The 16,525-nt window shown below is 41.0% G+C and overlaps 1 protein-coding gene across 4 annotated transcripts in view; it reads left to right on the forward strand.

Annotated features, from left to right (window-relative positions):
* Positions 1 to 1,059: 1,059 nt before the first annotated feature.
* LOC112249103 (B-cadherin-like) overlaps positions 1,060 to 16,525 on the forward strand; it is a 51,369-nt gene continuing 35,903 nt past the window's right edge. The window contains exons 1-20 of one of the 4 annotated variants that reach the window (XM_042320933.1): positions 1,061 to 1,222; positions 1,801 to 1,915; positions 3,917 to 4,158; positions 4,391 to 4,531; positions 4,630 to 4,785; positions 4,879 to 5,023; positions 5,132 to 5,304; positions 5,414 to 5,542; positions 5,653 to 5,838; positions 6,687 to 6,827; positions 6,926 to 7,081; positions 7,178 to 7,322; positions 7,426 to 7,598; positions 7,708 to 7,818; positions 7,929 to 8,093; positions 10,061 to 10,305; positions 10,436 to 10,578; positions 10,682 to 10,906; positions 10,994 to 11,210; positions 11,347 to 11,777. In XM_042320933.1, the coding sequence (XP_042176867.1) occupies positions 1,172 to 1,222; positions 1,801 to 1,915; positions 3,917 to 4,158; positions 4,391 to 4,531; positions 4,630 to 4,785; positions 4,879 to 5,023; positions 5,132 to 5,304; positions 5,414 to 5,542; positions 5,653 to 5,838; positions 6,687 to 6,827; positions 6,926 to 7,081; positions 7,178 to 7,322; positions 7,426 to 7,598; positions 7,708 to 7,818; positions 7,929 to 8,093; positions 10,061 to 10,305; positions 10,436 to 10,578; positions 10,682 to 10,906; positions 10,994 to 11,172 (3,021 nt within the window). In that variant the 5' untranslated portion in view covers positions 1,061 to 1,171 and the 3' untranslated portion in view covers positions 11,173 to 11,210; positions 11,347 to 11,777. Of the gene's footprint in view, positions 1,223 to 1,800; positions 1,916 to 3,916; positions 4,159 to 4,390; positions 4,532 to 4,629; positions 4,786 to 4,878; positions 5,024 to 5,131; positions 5,305 to 5,413; positions 5,543 to 5,652; positions 5,839 to 6,686; positions 6,828 to 6,925; positions 7,082 to 7,177; positions 7,323 to 7,425; positions 7,599 to 7,707; positions 7,819 to 7,928; positions 8,094 to 10,060; positions 10,306 to 10,435; positions 10,579 to 10,681; positions 10,907 to 10,993; positions 11,211 to 11,346; positions 11,778 to 16,525 lie in introns of those variants that run through there. The other 3 variants (XM_042320932.1, XM_042320930.1, XM_042320931.1) reach the window with 3 other exon arrangements.

Raw genomic sequence — 16,525 nt, forward strand, 5'->3', positions numbered from 1 at the left:
TAGGACGTATTTAGTTCTACAAGGTGACACCATAGACTTATGAGTCAACTCACGTCATTAACCATTGCTTCACAAGGCTGCTGGGAATCCAAAGCAAGCAGGGTCTGTAATGTTGTTCTGCCACCATGTCTGAGGTGTGGATGATGGAGATGTGATAAAGAGGATGCATGGAGGACTTACTGATGCAATTTTACCTGTATTTGTAGCCAATCGGCTCCACAGAAAATCTCAGGTGGTAAAGCCCATCTACAATACACCATTTTATTACTGATATGTTCTGCTGACTGGAGATGTTTAGGCTACTCATTATGATTATGTTTAGTTGTGTAGGGCAGCCAAATAAACTATAGTACAGCAGCATGAGCGTTGAGGAGTAAAAGTGAGATCAACATAAATAGTATTCAAGTACTATGATGTTTTTTGAAATGGGGTTGTTTTTAATAAAGTGTCCCAGTCTCATTCCCCAACTAGACATGCTTTAGGATCATGCAGTCTGTGGTCAGAGTAGCAAAATCAATGGTTCCTTTGAGAGATAGTACAGGGTCTCTCACATTGACACACATACTTTACTACAAGCTGAGGAAGTGTATGGTGAAGAATAGCTACAGCATTTATTTTGACTAGGCTTAATGGAGTAATGGTAAATAAAATGTTTTACCATGATTAAAATATATGTATTTATCAGTCATTTGTTAAAATGTAAAGCTTATTTTGACAAATTATAGCTTTTGACAAATTATTTTCAGTGTTGCTGACTGTGTTTTATTTTAAACTACTTTGATCATGAAATGGAATGACTGACCTCCGTGTTTGATCCTGAACCCATTCTTCCTCATCTTCCTCACCTTTTCCTCTCGATCGGAATTCTCACATTATTGTGTAATAATTTGGCACATAGGACCCTGCTGTGGGTTTCTGGATTATGACAATTTACCTGTATTTCATAGGTGCGGGTATAAGGAGCCGTTCTTCACCATGCCCATATTTAGAGCGAGCGGATGGGCGAGGTCTCCTGCCTGCATACATCACTACCTCCTGAAGCTCATTTTTCTTATTTAAGCGACAACCCAGAAAGAATAGATTTGAACGAGAGAGACGTTTCCCCTCTACTCGTAAACTGATTACTTTTTACCTCTTGGTGGAACGACTGTCCAGAAATTATTCAAAACAAATGGGGGCATTTTGGTTTGTGGAGCTGGGCGTATTAATATTATTTCTCCAGGTAAGATTTTTTTTATTCTACTTTAAAAGTAACACAATGTAGGCTACGCCATTTACCTGGGAATACAGTTCAATTTCAATTTAAGGGGCTTTATTGGCATGGGAAACATATGTTTACATTGCCAAAGCAAGTGAAATAGATACTAAACAAAAGTGAAATAAACAATACAAAATTAACAGTTAACATTACACTTACAAGTTCCAAATTATTATGTCTATATACAATGTTGTAATGATTTGCAAATAGTTAAAGTACAAATGGGAAAATAAATAAATATAGGTTGTATTTACATTGGTGTTCTTCACTGGTTGCCCTTTTCTTGTGGCAACAGGTCACAAATATTGCTGCTGTGATGGCACACTGGTATTTCACCCAATAGATATGGGAGTTTATCACAATTGGATTTGTTTCAGAATTCTTTGTGGGTCTGTGTAATCTGAGGGAAAATGTGCCTGTAATATGGTCATTGTGATAGTATAATTGCATTTCTATGGAAATCTGGTGAATATTTATTTTATGACCTTGTGCAGTTGATTATAAATAATAAAACTGTTTATTTTCTTTTTTCCTTTTGTAAGGCTTTCAAACCAGGGTTGTCGGAGGAGTCAAAATGTCTTCCAGGTTTCAATTCAGAAATGTACATTTTCAAAGTGGAAAGAAATCACTTACGAAGTGGCCGGAGTCTTGGAAAAGGTTTGAACTAACTAATGGTAGCTTCCTAACTGTTATACATTTTTGCCCTGTCTTGTGCTAACATCGCGTTCAAAACAACTGGGAACTCGGAAATCTCCGACTTCAGTGTGTTCAAAACTTGGGGAAAAAAATGAGCTCCGACTGGGAAATATCTATTTGAACCTTCAACAAAAAATTGCCCCGAATAATTCATGCTGTTCTGGAAGAAAAGGGGGTCTGACCTGGTGCTAGATTTACCTAATAAACTGGTGAGTGTAATTGAACTCAGCTGAATAAAATAGAAAGGATACTTTTCCCATTCTGGACCGATTGTCACATATGAAGTGGATATGTTAGGCATAAAAGTGATCATTTGAAACCAGTCCTATACGCTAGATTTAGAGTTATTTGGTAACTTAGTTGTGAACGATACAAACCTTTTTAGAATGTCTTAGAAATCAAACATAGAAACTCAGCAAATAAAGAAACGGCCCTTTTTCAGGACCCTGTCTTTCAAAGATAATTCGTAAAAATCCAAATAACTTCGCAGATCTTCATTGTAAAGGGTTTAAACACTGTTTCCCATGCTTGTTCAATGAACCATAAACAATTAATGAACATGCACCTGTGGAACGGTTATTAAGACGCTTATTAAGACGCTTACAGTGCCTTGCAAAAGTATTTGTCCCCTTGGCATTTTTCTTATATTGCATGACAACCTGTAATTTAAATAGATTTTTATTTGGATTTCATGTAATGGACATACGCAAAATAGTCCAAATTGGTGAAATGAAGAAAATTACTTGTTTCAAAAAATTGAAGGAAAAAAAATTATAAATGAAAAGTGGTGCGTGCATATGTATTCTGGAGCAGTTTTGCCTTGAATAATGGGCAAAAATCCCAGTGGCTAGATGTGCCAAGCTTATAGAGACATACCCCAAGACACTTGCTGCTGTAATTGCTGCAAAAGGTGGCTCGACAAAGTATTGACTTTGGGGGGGTGAATAGTTATGCACGCTCAAGTTCTGTTTTTTTTTTTTTTGTCTCATTTCTTCTTTGTTTTACAAGAAAAAATATTTTGCATTTTGAAAGCAAGCCACTTTTATCAATAGAAAAATGAGCAGAAAGCAATAGAATGAGCAGAAAGCAGAAGTGGGTACTGTGGCATTCATCCAGTTCAGTTTTACTTCTGAAAACCACACTTCCATATCTTTCTCAACCACACATTTCTTCTTGTCTTGTGTGTCATTGCACAATTTCTGCATAACATTTAGCCAGTTCATTAGGCTGGAAAGAGGTGTGTTGATTTGGGGTTTCTAAATAATACTCAATAAACTTCTTTTGTAAGCTAATAGGAGCATAATGATACATTCAGTCCTCTTTGTAGAGCTAGGTCTATGCCTCAGGATGTTTATAGTAGTCATGTGAAACCAGATGTTGCTGCCTGTCCTTGAGTCTCAACCCAGGGCTGGGCAAGTCAACTCTGCTCTCTGTCCACACAGGATGATTCTAGTAGAATACTTGTATACCATGACAGCTTAATCTCCACCTGGTACATTGTATATTGTTCTAAGTTGCACAGTACTAGTTATACATGTCATGTTAATAGTTACATGAGGATATGGGTCAATTTACTCCTTTGCAAGTCTGACATGTTGTGGGTTTTTACATTGTGCATGTAATAAGCCCTGCATAATGTCTTTGCAGCAGATCAGAGCTGCGATCATGAGGCGACTAGGCCTAGGTGTTTTAGAAGGCCATTTTGCTGCTTCGTTACTATGACCAGTATTCCATTTATACATTTACTGAGAGAGTCTGTGGTGGCTCTTATCAGTTTCTCTCAAGAAGGCACTGATGGAATATGGCTCCTGTTATGAATTTGAAATGAATGCAACAGTGCTTTAAATTTGCTCCTGTTGTTGAATTGCTTTCAATGGTTACTTTGTAGGCCCACTTGTATTATGGTTGCGATATTATTTTTTAAATGATATCCTCTGACCACCTTTCTCTTTGACCTTGCAGTGGTTTTTGATGACTGCACCAGCCGTACCAGCTTTCTCTTTCACTCCGAGGATTCACGCTTCAAAGTAGATGGCGACGGGACGCTGAAACTGAAGAGGGGGCTGACTCTGCATAATGGACATAAGGAGTTCTATGTCTCTACCCAGTCCAAGGGCAAGAAGATCACGGTTCCAGTCAGAGTGCTGCATAAGGCCAGACATGGCCACCACCACAATCACCATGAGATGACCACCCAGCCCAAGGTATATGACTGGTTAAATTAATGAGAATATGGTGTTCTCTAGTGGATAGATGGGCAACTGCATCTCTGGAAGGGTTTCAATGACATGTATAGCTGGAAATATTCTGTAATTGAAACAGATTTTTTTCAGGTCAATTGAAGTTTGATGGCAGTTTCTGTAAAATGCTCTATGTATTTTGGTGCTTGTAAAACCATGGACTTGATATTTCATGGTTTTTGTTTCAATTCCACAGCCAGGAGAAAGTCTGTCTCTACCTGTTCTGAACTTCCCCAAGTCTTCAGGAGGTCTGAAAAGAAGGAAGAGGGACTGGGTCATTCCTCCCATCAACTTCCCAGAGAATGGCCGAGGCCCGTTCCCCAAGAATATGGTGCAGGTAAGTGTCTTGTAGGTTAAGGAGCGTTTTTCCATTACTCTAATATCAGCGTTGGACATTTCGTCATTGACGTGAATTCTATTATCCTTGTAAACCAGATCAAGTCCAGCAATGATAAAGAGGTGAAGATCCAGTACAGCATCACTGGCACTGGGGCAGACCTACCTCCTGTGGGACTCTTCACTGTGGACAAAAACTCTGGAATACTCTATGTGACCCAGCCTTTGGACAGGGAGAGAAAAGACCAATACATTGTACGGTTTGCGTATCCTAAATTTCCTCCCTTGACTTAATTGAAAACGGATGATATTTAGTTTTAAAGTAATGTTTGTTACTTTTCTCTCTAGCTCCTAGCCCATGCTGTTGCAGTGGGTGCAGGTATAGCTGAGGATCCCAAGGAGATCATTGTGAAAGTCATCGATATGAATGACAACAAACCTGTATTTACCCAAGATCCATTTACGGGAACAGTTCCTGAAGCATCAAAACCAGGTATGTTGTTCACACACACACTGAGTATTTACGATGCTTAACAATGTTTTTTTAAGGAAGATTATGCTAGGACGATTCAGATTTTATTTTTTTCCTCACTCTGTTCAGGTGATGAGGTCATGCAGGTAACGGCCACTGATGCTGATGAGGAGGGCTCTGCCAATTCTGATGTCAGATACACCATTCTCAGTCAGGAGCCTCCACTACCAAGCCCCAACATGTTTGTCATCAACCCTGTGACTGGAGGGATTCGGGTTAACGCACCTGGGTTGGACAGAGAGGTTGGTCTCTTTTCAAATCAATAGTCTTGTCGATCATTTATTCATTGTGTACATTCTACATCCATTACATTTGTGATTCTGATTTAATTTACTACTTAATTTGTTTCAGAAATTTACCAAATATACTTTGGCAATCCAAGCTGCCGATATGGAGGGAAATGGCCTCACCAGCTTTGGCAAAGCCATCATTACAGTAACGGACAGCAATGACAACGCGCCACAGTTTGTGACACCTTCGGTAAGCACATTTCTGAAGACAATTTAAAATTGAAGACTTACAACTGTTTTAACACGCAATGGAATTTCCCTTTCTTTGTTGCTTTATAATCATGTGTCTCTCCTTTGCAGTACACTGTGTCAGTCCCAGAGAATAAAGTGGATGCCTTGGTGGTGAAAATGCCAGTGACTGATGGAGATGAGCCTCACTCCTCTGCCTGGGCCACCACCTACAAGATAGTTGACGGGGACCCTCAAGGCCTTTTCAGTGTGTGCACAAGCCCTAGCAAGCTGGAGGGCACCATTATGACAGTAAAAGTATGTTCAAATCCTCTCCTGTAGATATATTTGAGCTGCTACACTGGAGGTGCAGCAAAAGCAACCTGTTAATGTAGCTTTTTAGCTGCTTTTCTGGAATGGTATCCTGGAGGAAGCAATTTTCACTCCCCTTCGTATTTATTTGGACAGTGACGCTGAAATGTTTTAATTTGACTCTATACTCTAGTGTTTTTTTACTTGAGATCCAATGTTTTATGAGGCGACAGTACACAATGTCACCTTTTTATTTGAGGGTATTTTCATACATATCTGTTTTAACATTTAGAAATGAAAGTACTTTATGTTTCTTGTCCCCCCATTTTGAAGGTGTCATAAGTAATTTGGACAAATTCACCAATGGTGTATTAAACTAGTCATAAGTTTAGTCCCGTATTCCTAGCATGCAATGACTACATCAAGTTTGACTCTACTTTGTTTTCGTTGTTTCTGATTATGTTGTGACCAATAGACCCTTTTACAGTTCATGACACAATGACGTCACACACAGTTGCACGCGACTCTTGGCGGCAGAGAAAGCCATCGCCTTCTGCGCCCATTCCTCATAGCCTAGATTTATATTTGTATTACTTCTATACAAAATAACTTTTTGGGGTTCTCATACGCTTACAATGATGTTTTGATTCTTGCTTGAACAGTCGCTAAGGTCATATTTGGTTGTGGTCATTGCAAAATAGCTGGAAATATTCTGTCATTGAAACTTTGTTTTTAAAATTAAAAATGTTAAGGTATGATGTTTGATGGCAGTTTTTGTAAAATGCTCCATGTATGTATTTTGGTGCTTGTAAAACCATAGACTTGATATTTCATGGCTTGTTTCAATTCCACAGCCTGGAGCAAGTCTGTCTCTACCTGTTCTGAACTTCCCCAAGTCTTCAGGAGGTCTGAAAAGAAGGAAGAGGGACTGGGTCATTCCTCCCATCAACATCCCAGAGAATGGCCGAGGCCCGTTCCCCAAGAATATGGTGCAGGCAAGTGTCTTGTAGGTTAAGGATCATTTTTCCATTACTCTAATATCAGTGTTGGACATTTCGTCATTGACGTGAATTCTATTATCCTTGTAAACCAGATCAAGTCCAGCAATGATAAAGAGGTGAAGATCCAGTACAGCATCACTGGCACTGGGGCAGACCTACCTCCTGTGGGACTCTTCACTGTGGACAAAAACTCTGGAATACTCTATGTGACCCAGTCTTTGGACAGGGAGAAAAAAGACCAATACATTGTACGGTTTACGTATCCTAATTTTCTTACCTTGACTTAATTGAAAACTGATTATATGTAGTTTTAAAGTAATGTTTGCCGTTACTTTTCTCTCTAGCTCCTAGCCCATGCTGTTGCAGTGGGTGCAGGTATAGCTGAGGGTCCCATGGAGATCATTGTGAAAGTCATCGATATGAATGACAACAAACCTGTATTTACCCAAGATCCATTTACGGGAACAGTTCCTGAAGCATCAAAACCAGGTATGTTGTTCACACACACTCAGTATTTACAATACTTAATGATGTGATGTTTTTGAAGGAAAATGATGCTATATTTTGCTATAATTATTTTCACTCTGTTCAGGTGATGAGGTCATGCAGGTAACGGCCACTGATGCTGATGAGGAGGACTCTGCCAATTCTGATGTCAGATACACCATTCTCAGTCAGGAGCCTCCACTACCAAGCCCCAACATGTTTGTCATCAACCCTGTGACTGGAGGGATTCGGATTAAAGCACCTGGGTTGAACAGAGAGGTTGGTCTCTATTCAAATCAATAGTCTTGTCGATCATTTATTCATTGTGTACATTCTACTTGCGTTACATTTGTGACCCTGACTTAATTTGCTACTTAATTTGTTTCAGAAAATTCCCAAATATACTTTGGCAATCCAAGCTGCCGATATGGAGGGAAATGGCCTCACCAGCTTTGGCAAAGCCATCATTACAGTAACGGACAGCAATGACAACCCTTCGGTAAGCACATTTCTGAAGACAATTTCAAATTGAAGCCTTACAACTGTTTTAAAACACAATGGAATTGCCCTTTCTTTGTTGCTTTATAATCATGTGTCTCTCCTTTGCAGTACACCGTGTCAGTCCCAGAGAATAAAGTGGATGTGACTGATGGAGATGAGCCTCACTCCTCTACCTGTTCCACCACCTACAAGATAGTTGACGGGGACACTCAAGGCCTTTTCAGTGGGAGCACAGGCCCTAGCAAGCTGGAGGGCATCATTACAACAGCTAAGGTATGTTGAAATCCTCTCCTATAGATATATTTGAGCTGCTAATCTGGAGGCGTCGGAAAAGCAGCCTGTCAATGTAGCTTTTTAGCTGTTACTCTGGAATGATTTCCTGAAGGAATTATCTTTCACTCCCCTTCGTATTTATTTGGACTGTAAGGCTGAAACGTTTTACTTTGACTCTATACTATAGCACTTTTTTACTTGGGATCCAATATTTTATGAAGTGACAGTACACAATGTGACCTTTCTATTTGAGGGTATTTTCATACATATCTTTTTTAACGTTTAGAAATGAAAGTACTTTATGTTTCTAGTCCCCCCATTTTGAAGGTGTAGTAAGTATTTGGACAAATTCACTAATGGTGCATTAAACTAGTCAAAAGTTTAGTACTTTGGTCCCATATTCCTAATACGCAAGTTTGACTCTACTTTGCTTTCATTGTTTATGATTATGTTGTGCCCAATAGACACTTGAGTTGTGCGCGACTCTTGGCTGCAGTAAGAAAGTCATCGCCACCTGCGCCAATTCAACCTGGCCTATATTTAAATGTATTACTTTATTACTTCTAAACAAAATCACGTTTTAGGGTTCTCATACGCTTACAATCAGTGGAGATTTTAGCATGTACATCTTGGTGTGCAATCAAAACAAAAATGTGGGATGCATGCCAGCAAAGCCACTACACAATACGTTAATTGTGCTATAACGGTGAACACGTTGTTAGGGCCTATCAGCGGATCCTTGTCTGGCAGTGAAACAGTTCATTCAGCCACATTTACTGCCTTTAAAAAAATCAGGCTGACTTACTTAAACAAATGTGTTTTTTTACTGACAATTGAGAGGTGCAAACTATGGCATAAGGGGATGACAAGCAGATAAGAAGCAATCCGTAATTTCGATTAAGACATGAAAGAGCAAGCTAGGACGAACATAGTCGATATAACTATTTGATCAGCACTTTTTAAATGTACAGCGACAGAATTCAAAACATGGACCGATCTTATATGTTGTCCCTGTACACCAAGTCAGAACCGTATGATAAATAAAAGGGGCTAATAAGCAGACAATGAAAGCTCTTATAATATTCAATGATTACATTTATCTAAAACAGGTTATAGGCTACATGTACACCACCAAGTCAGAACAGTAGGCGAAAATAAGAGGTGAAAATAGACCAAAGTTCCGGATTTACAATTCTGAGTTGGATGACCGTAAAAAACGTATTTTCCCAGTTGGAGCTGTTTTTTCCCCCCGAGTTCCTAGTTGTCTTGAAATCACTAAAGTCAAATTTCGCGTTAACGAGTTAACAGTTTTGAGCGCGGCACAAATCATGCTTCATTGACAGCATGGCCAATGTTGAATGTTTATAATTTTAAGCTTGGAAAAGAAAACCTTAATCCTGGACTTGAGACCACACAGACCACTGAATAGCAGGCGAGTGGAGGACAGAAGAACCTCTTAAAGAAGAAGTTACAGGTCTGTGAGAGCCAGAAATCTTGCTTGTTTGTAGGTGACCAAATACTTAATTTCCACCATAATTTGCAAATAAATTCATTAAAAATCCTACAATGTGATTTTCTGATTTTTGTCCCTAATTTTGTCTGTCATAGTTGAAGTGTACCTATGATGAAAATTACAGGCCTCTCTCATCTTTTTAAGTGGGAGAACTTGCACAATTGGTGGCTGACTAAATACTTTTTTGCCCCACTGTACATGAAGTGATTACATTTTATAAACGGTAAAACATATTTATGGAAAGACCCTAAAATAAACGTTACAGTATGTACTGTCGCTTCATATGAAACATTTGATCTAAAATGCTGGAGTGTAGAGCAAAATAAAGTTTTGGCTACGCTGTCCAAATGTGTAGGGGGAGAGTATGCTTGTTGATGTAAACGCAATTATCCTGATTCTACAGTATGTCTGAAGGATTCCTATGCTGATAGGCTTTTCTGTTCTTTCAACACAGCCGCTTGACTTTGAGAAGAACAACAAGTACACTCTGCTGGTCACTGTGCAGAATGAAGTCCCATTCGCAATCAGCCTGTCCACCTCCACTGCTACTGTTGTAGTGAATGTGGAGGATGTGAATGAAGCTCCAGTCTTCACCCCAGTGGAGAAGATTATCAGGAAACCTGAGGACATCCCTGTTGACAGTGACCTGGTTCTGTACACCGCCACAGACCCAGACACTGCAAGGAATCAGAAAGTCACGTAAGATTAGAACATCATTTACAATTTATTATGTTTTGTAAGATTTGAAGAGGAAAACATTTTTCAAATGACGACTGTACAGGTTGTAAGCAATGTTTTTTTAAATGTATTTTTTACATTTACTACACAGATACAAGATACACAATGATCCTGCTGGATGGCTAAGTATCAACAAAGACACTGGGCTGATCAAAGTCAAGAGCCTCATGGACAGAGAATCCACTTTTGTCCAAGACAACAAATACTCTGTTATTGTTCTGGGCATCGACAACGGTATTTAAATGTTCCCTTTTTCTAATGTTAATATTTAAAATTTAGTAAATGACCACACCCTAAACTTGACCCTGAGTGACCGTGCTCTAATTTGGATATGCAGATGAAATCCCGGCAACTGGCACTGGCACCCTTATCATAGAGCTGGAGGATGTGAATGATAATGCTCCAACCATTGATGAGAGTGTGATCAGGGTCTGCAACAAGGAGTCCTCCCCACAGCTGCTGTCAGTCACTGATAAAGACAGCGCGGGCTTTGCTGCTCCATACACCGTACAGCTTCAGGGGTCGTCCCATTCTAACTGGACTGCCAGAATGAACGACACAAGTATGTATTGATTTTTCCCAGACCTACAGTACTTTCCCCCCCTTTAAAACAATTGCGTTGTTAAATGTTACCTGTTTTCCATTTCAGAGACTGGCATTATCCTGACACTGAAGACTGTGTTGGACAGTGGAGATTACATGGTTGTCCTGAGAGTGTCTGACAACCAGGGCCTGCACCATGACAGCACCATCCAGGCCTCCGTGTGTGACTGCAAAGGAGCGGATGTTCAGTGCACCGATAAAGCTGTAACAGGCTTCGGCCTCTAGCATTCTGGGAATTCTAGGAGCAGTCTTACTACTCATATGTAAGTTGTTCATTTGTTTAACCCGGCACGAAAGTGTTTAGTCAGTTCTGTCCTCGACGCGTACATATGTAATTGTTAATACACAGTGATGTACTAGTATGTTAAGGCCCTGTGTTTATGTTGTGCTCCAATGTAGTCTCTTCTGCTGCTCATGTTCCTGCGAAAGAGAGGTGGTGAGAAGGAGCCTCAGGAGGACGATGTCATCTACTATTATGACGAGGAGGGAGGTGGTGAGGATGACCAGGTGAAAGGGGACTCACCAGACTAGCTCAGAACAAGCCCATTATGTATAGTCTTTATAGGGAGAACCTAAGCATGACGTTTATTTTACTGAAAGCCTAATCAGCCTTAGGATTTTTTTGTTAACTGAGATTAATTAACAAGCTCAATAATTGCTTTTAAAAATGTTTGATAAACATCTAAGTTTGGGTATTTTTTATTATAATCAAATGGTTTTTTCTTTCTTGCTTCTGAAGAGTGAATGATGTATAAAGGATATCCCTTTAGTACAATGATGGACATGTGATGGGTTGTCGTTTATTTAATAAAACTAACATTTATTCTCTGCTGAGGTACTAGATGGCGATGATTGACTGGAAGAGGTCTGGGTCGGTGAATGATGGCATTTCCTCATACCCACAGAACAGATTGTACAAGCTGTAGTTAAGCAATAAGGCCTGAGGGGGTGTGGTATATGGCCAATATACCATGGCTAAGGGCTGTTCTAGACCTCAGCTGAATCTGGTGATTAATGGTGTGGCTGTTGAACAAGTTGAGGAGACTAAATCACTTGGCGTTCGCTTAGATTGTAAACTGTCATGGTCAAAACATATGGTTGTAAAGATGAGGAGAGGTCTGTCTGTAATAAAGAGATGCTCTGCTTTTTTTGACACCACACTCCAAAAAGCAAGTTCTGCAGGCTCTAGTTTTGTCTAATCTTGATTACTGTCAGGTTGCGTGGTCGAGTGCTGCAAGGAAAGACAGCTAAGCTACAGTTGGCCCAGAACAGAGCTGTGTGTCTTGCTCTTCAATGTAATCAGAGGTTTGATATAAATACTATGCCAGTCTCTCTTGGCTAAGAGTTGAGGAGAGACTGACTGCATTGCTTCTTCTTTTTATAAGAAACATGAATGTGTTGAAAATCCCAAGTTGTTTTGCGTAGTCAACTTACACACAGCTCTGACACACACACTTACCCCACCAGACATGCCACCAGGGTTATTTTCACAGTCCCCAAATCCAGAATGGATACAGAATTATATAGAGCCATTATTGCATGGAACTCTGTTCTATCTCATGTTGCTCAAATAAACAGCAAATCTGGTTTCAAAAAACAGAACGCAAAACCTCACGGCACAATGACTCTTCCCTATTTGATCTAGATAGCAATACATACAAACTGTGTGTGCATTTAAAAAAATCTATGTATGTAGTTCTGTTGTCTATTAATGTTTTGTGTGGGCACAAATATGAGTAGCTACTGCTTTTGCAACAGCTAATGGGGATCCTATTAAAATACCAATCAGCAGGGCTCGAACCATCCAGTTTATAATGGAGATTATAGGTTATGTTTAGACTTGTGCATGGCACAATATGCAATTTGTTTAGTCTTACACTGTCCCATGGGGCAGGGCTCTGGTACCACCGATCCCTGGGGTGTTGCTGGGGGATCTTAGTGGAGACAGGCAGATGCATTTCTCAGCATATCCTGGCTGTAGCCGTCTCGGCCCAAATCAAATCAAATGTATTTATATAGCCCTTCGTACATCAGCTGATATCTCAAAGTGCTGTACAGAAACCCAGCCTAAAACCCCAAACAGCAAGCAACTCCCTAGAAAGACCAAAACCTAGGAAGAAACCTAGAGAGGAACCAGGCTATGTGGGGTGGCCAGTCCTCTTCTGGCTGTGCCGGGTGGAGATTATAACAGAACATGGCCAAGATGTTCAAATGTTCATAAATGACCAGCATGGTCGTATAATAATAAGGCAGAACAGTTGAAACTGGAGCAGCAGCATGGTCAGATGGACTGGGGACAGCAAGGAGTCATCATGTCAGGTAGTCCTGGGGCATGGTCCTAGGGCTCAGGTCCTCCGAGAGAGAGAAAAAAATAGAGAATTAGAGAGAGCATATGTGGGGTGGCCAGTCCTCTTCTGGCTGTGCCGGGTGGAGATTATAACAGAACATGGCCAAGATGTTCAAATGTTCATAAATGATCAGCATGTTTGAATAATAAGAAGGCAGAACAGTTGAAACTGGAGCAGCAGCACGGCCAGGTGGACTGGGGACAGCAAGGAGTCATCATGTCAGGTAATCCTGGGGCATGGTCCTAGGGCTCAGCTCCTCCGAGAGAGAGGAGGAGAGAATTAGAGAACACACACTTAGATTCACACAGGACACCGAATAGGACAGGAGAAGTACTCCAGATATAACAAACTGACCCTAGCCCCCCGACACATAAACTACTGCAGCATAAATACTGGAGGCTGAGACAGGAGGGGTCAGGAGACACTGTGGACCCATCCGAGGACACCCCGGACAGGGCCAAACAGGAAGGATATAACCCCACCCACTTTGCCAAAGCACAGCCCCCACACCACTAGAGGGATATCTTCAACCACCAACTTACCATCCTGAGACAGGGCCGAGTATAGCCCACAAAGATCTCCGCCATGGCACAACCCAAGGGGGGCACCAACCCAGACAGGATGACCACATCAGTGAATCAACCCACTCAGGTGACGCACCCCTTCCAGGGACGGCATGAGAGAGCCCCAGTAAGCCAGTGACTCAGCCCCTGTAATAGGGTTAGAGGCAGAGAATCCCAGTGGAAAGAGGGGAACCGGCCAGGCAGAGACAGCAAGGGCGGTTCGTTGCTCCAGAGCCTTTCCGTTCACCTTCCCACTCCTGGGCCAGCCATATTTAGCACTAACTGAAGTTTATTTAGTGCTTTATCCGGGTAGCCGGAAAGTAGAGCATTGCAGTAGTCTAACCTAGAAGTGACAAAAGCATGGATTAATTTTTCTGCATCATTTTTGGACAGAAAGTTTCTGATTTTTACAATGTTACGTAGATGGAAAAAAGCTGTCCTTGAAATGGTCTTGATATGTTCTTCAAAAGAGAGATCAGGGTCCAGAGTAATGCCAAGGTCCTTCACAGTTTTATTTGAGACGACTGTACAACCATTAAGATTAATTGTCAGATTCAACAGAAGATCTCTTTGTTTCTTGGGACCTAGAACAAGCATCTCTGTTTTGTCCGAGTTTAAAAGTAGAAAGTTTGCAGCCATCCACTTCCTTATGTCTGAAACACATGCTTCTAGCAAGGGCAATTTTGGGGCTTCACCGTGTTTCATTGAAATGTACAGCTGTGTGTCATCCGCATAGCAGTGAAAGTTAACATTATGTTTTCGAATAACATCCCCAAGAGGTAAAATATATAGTGAAAACAATAGTGGTCCTAAAACGGAACCTTGAGGAACACCGAAATTTACAGTTGATTTGTCAGAGGACAAACCATTCACAGAGACAAACTGATATCTTTCCGACAGATAAGATCTAAACCAGGCCAGAACTTGTCCGTGTAGACCAATTTGGGTTTCCAATCTCTCCAAAAGAATGTGGTGATCGATGGTATCAAAAGCAGCACTAAGGTCTAGGAGCACGAGGACAGATGCAGAGCCTCGGTCCGATGCCATTAAAATGTAATTTACCACCTTCACAAGTGCCGTCTCAGTGCTATGATGGGGTCTAAAACCAGACTGAAGCATTTCGTATACATTGTTTGTCTTCAGGAAGGCAGTAAGTTGCTGCGCAACAGCCTTTTCTAACATTTTTGAGAGGAATGGAAGATTCGATATAGGCCGATAGTTTTTTATATTTTCTGGATCAAGGTTTGGCTTTTTCAAGAGAGGCTTTATTACTGCCACTTTTAGTGAGTTTGGTACACATCCGGTGGATAGAGAGCCGTTTATTATGTTCAACATGAGGGCCAAGCACAGGAAGCAGCTCTTTCAGTAGTTTAGTTGGAATAGGGTCCAGTATGCAGCTTGAAGGTTTAGAGGCCATGATTATTTTCATCATTGTGTCAAGAGATATATTACTAAAACACTTGAGCGTCTCTCTTGATCCTAGGTCCTGAGAGAGTTGTGCAGACTCAGGACAACTGAGCTTTGAAGGAATACGCAGATTTAAAGAGTCCCATCCTTCACCTTTCTGATACACTCAATTTATATCAACAGAATTCTTTAGCAGCAGGACACCATGGACACGGTCAACCATGGACAACTTCTACAACTACTTACATTGTGGAGATCAATATGAATGTAACCGTTTCAGAGGTTTGGTAGAAACGTTGACCTGACCAGCCTTTACTGGACAGACCCAGAGGATGAGGATGGTAGACAAACACAAGGCTCGGCTCCAGACGTGATCTTGACCTCTGTCGCCATTCTCCATGACGTGTGCGTCAGCTGACGCCGCAGCAGCTCCTAACTATAGCCACTGTGACACCACAAAAGACTCCTCTCACCCTATAAATACCCTGTAGCCAGAGCAAGAGAGGCATGGACCTGATACCCATACAGCAGCAGGCAGGTCAAAAATAGAGGCAGTGGGGCTATTTCTGACCCAGTGTGAATTGGCCCTGGCCAAACTCTAGCTCCTGGGTTGGGCTGACGAGGGCCTACAGCCCCTATCAAATCAAACCTTATTTGTCACATGCGCCGAATACAACAAGTGTAGACTTTCTCGTGAAATGCTTACTTACAAGCCCATAACCAACAGTGCAGTTCAAGAAGAAAATATTTACCAAGTAGACTAAAATAAAAAGTAATAATAAAACCTGTCTGCGCGAGTGAGTTGGTTTTCTCCAATTCCATAGAGCTCTGCCTCTCGATTTCCATTTGGAACAATCCCTGGGCCTGATCCAGGGATTCACCTGCCATTAATCCTCCCTTAAATATAAGAATGAGTGTGAGTTGTCTCAACCTGGCTCATGGGAAGAGACAAAGAGCTCTTATAGGACCAGGGCACAAATCATTTTGCTCTGTATTTAGCCATCTTACATATAAAACCTTATTTGTTCATCAAAAATGGTTAATACCTTTATTTAACTAGGCAAGTCAGTTCAGACCAAATTCTTATTTCCAATGAAGGCCTAGGAACATTGGGTTAACTGCCTTGTTCAGGGGCAGAACCACAACTCGGAGATTTGATCTTGCAACCTTTCAGTTACTAGTCCAATGCTCTAACCACTAGGCTACCTACCTCACCACAGATTAATGAGAAGGGTGTGCTTGAAAGGATGCACATAACTC

Source organism: Oncorhynchus tshawytscha, linkage group LG04 (assembly GCF_018296145.1).
Source record: "Oncorhynchus tshawytscha isolate Ot180627B linkage group LG04, Otsh_v2.0, whole genome shotgun sequence".
NCBI classification, from domain to species: Eukaryota; Metazoa; Chordata; class Actinopteri; order Salmoniformes; family Salmonidae; genus Oncorhynchus; species Oncorhynchus tshawytscha.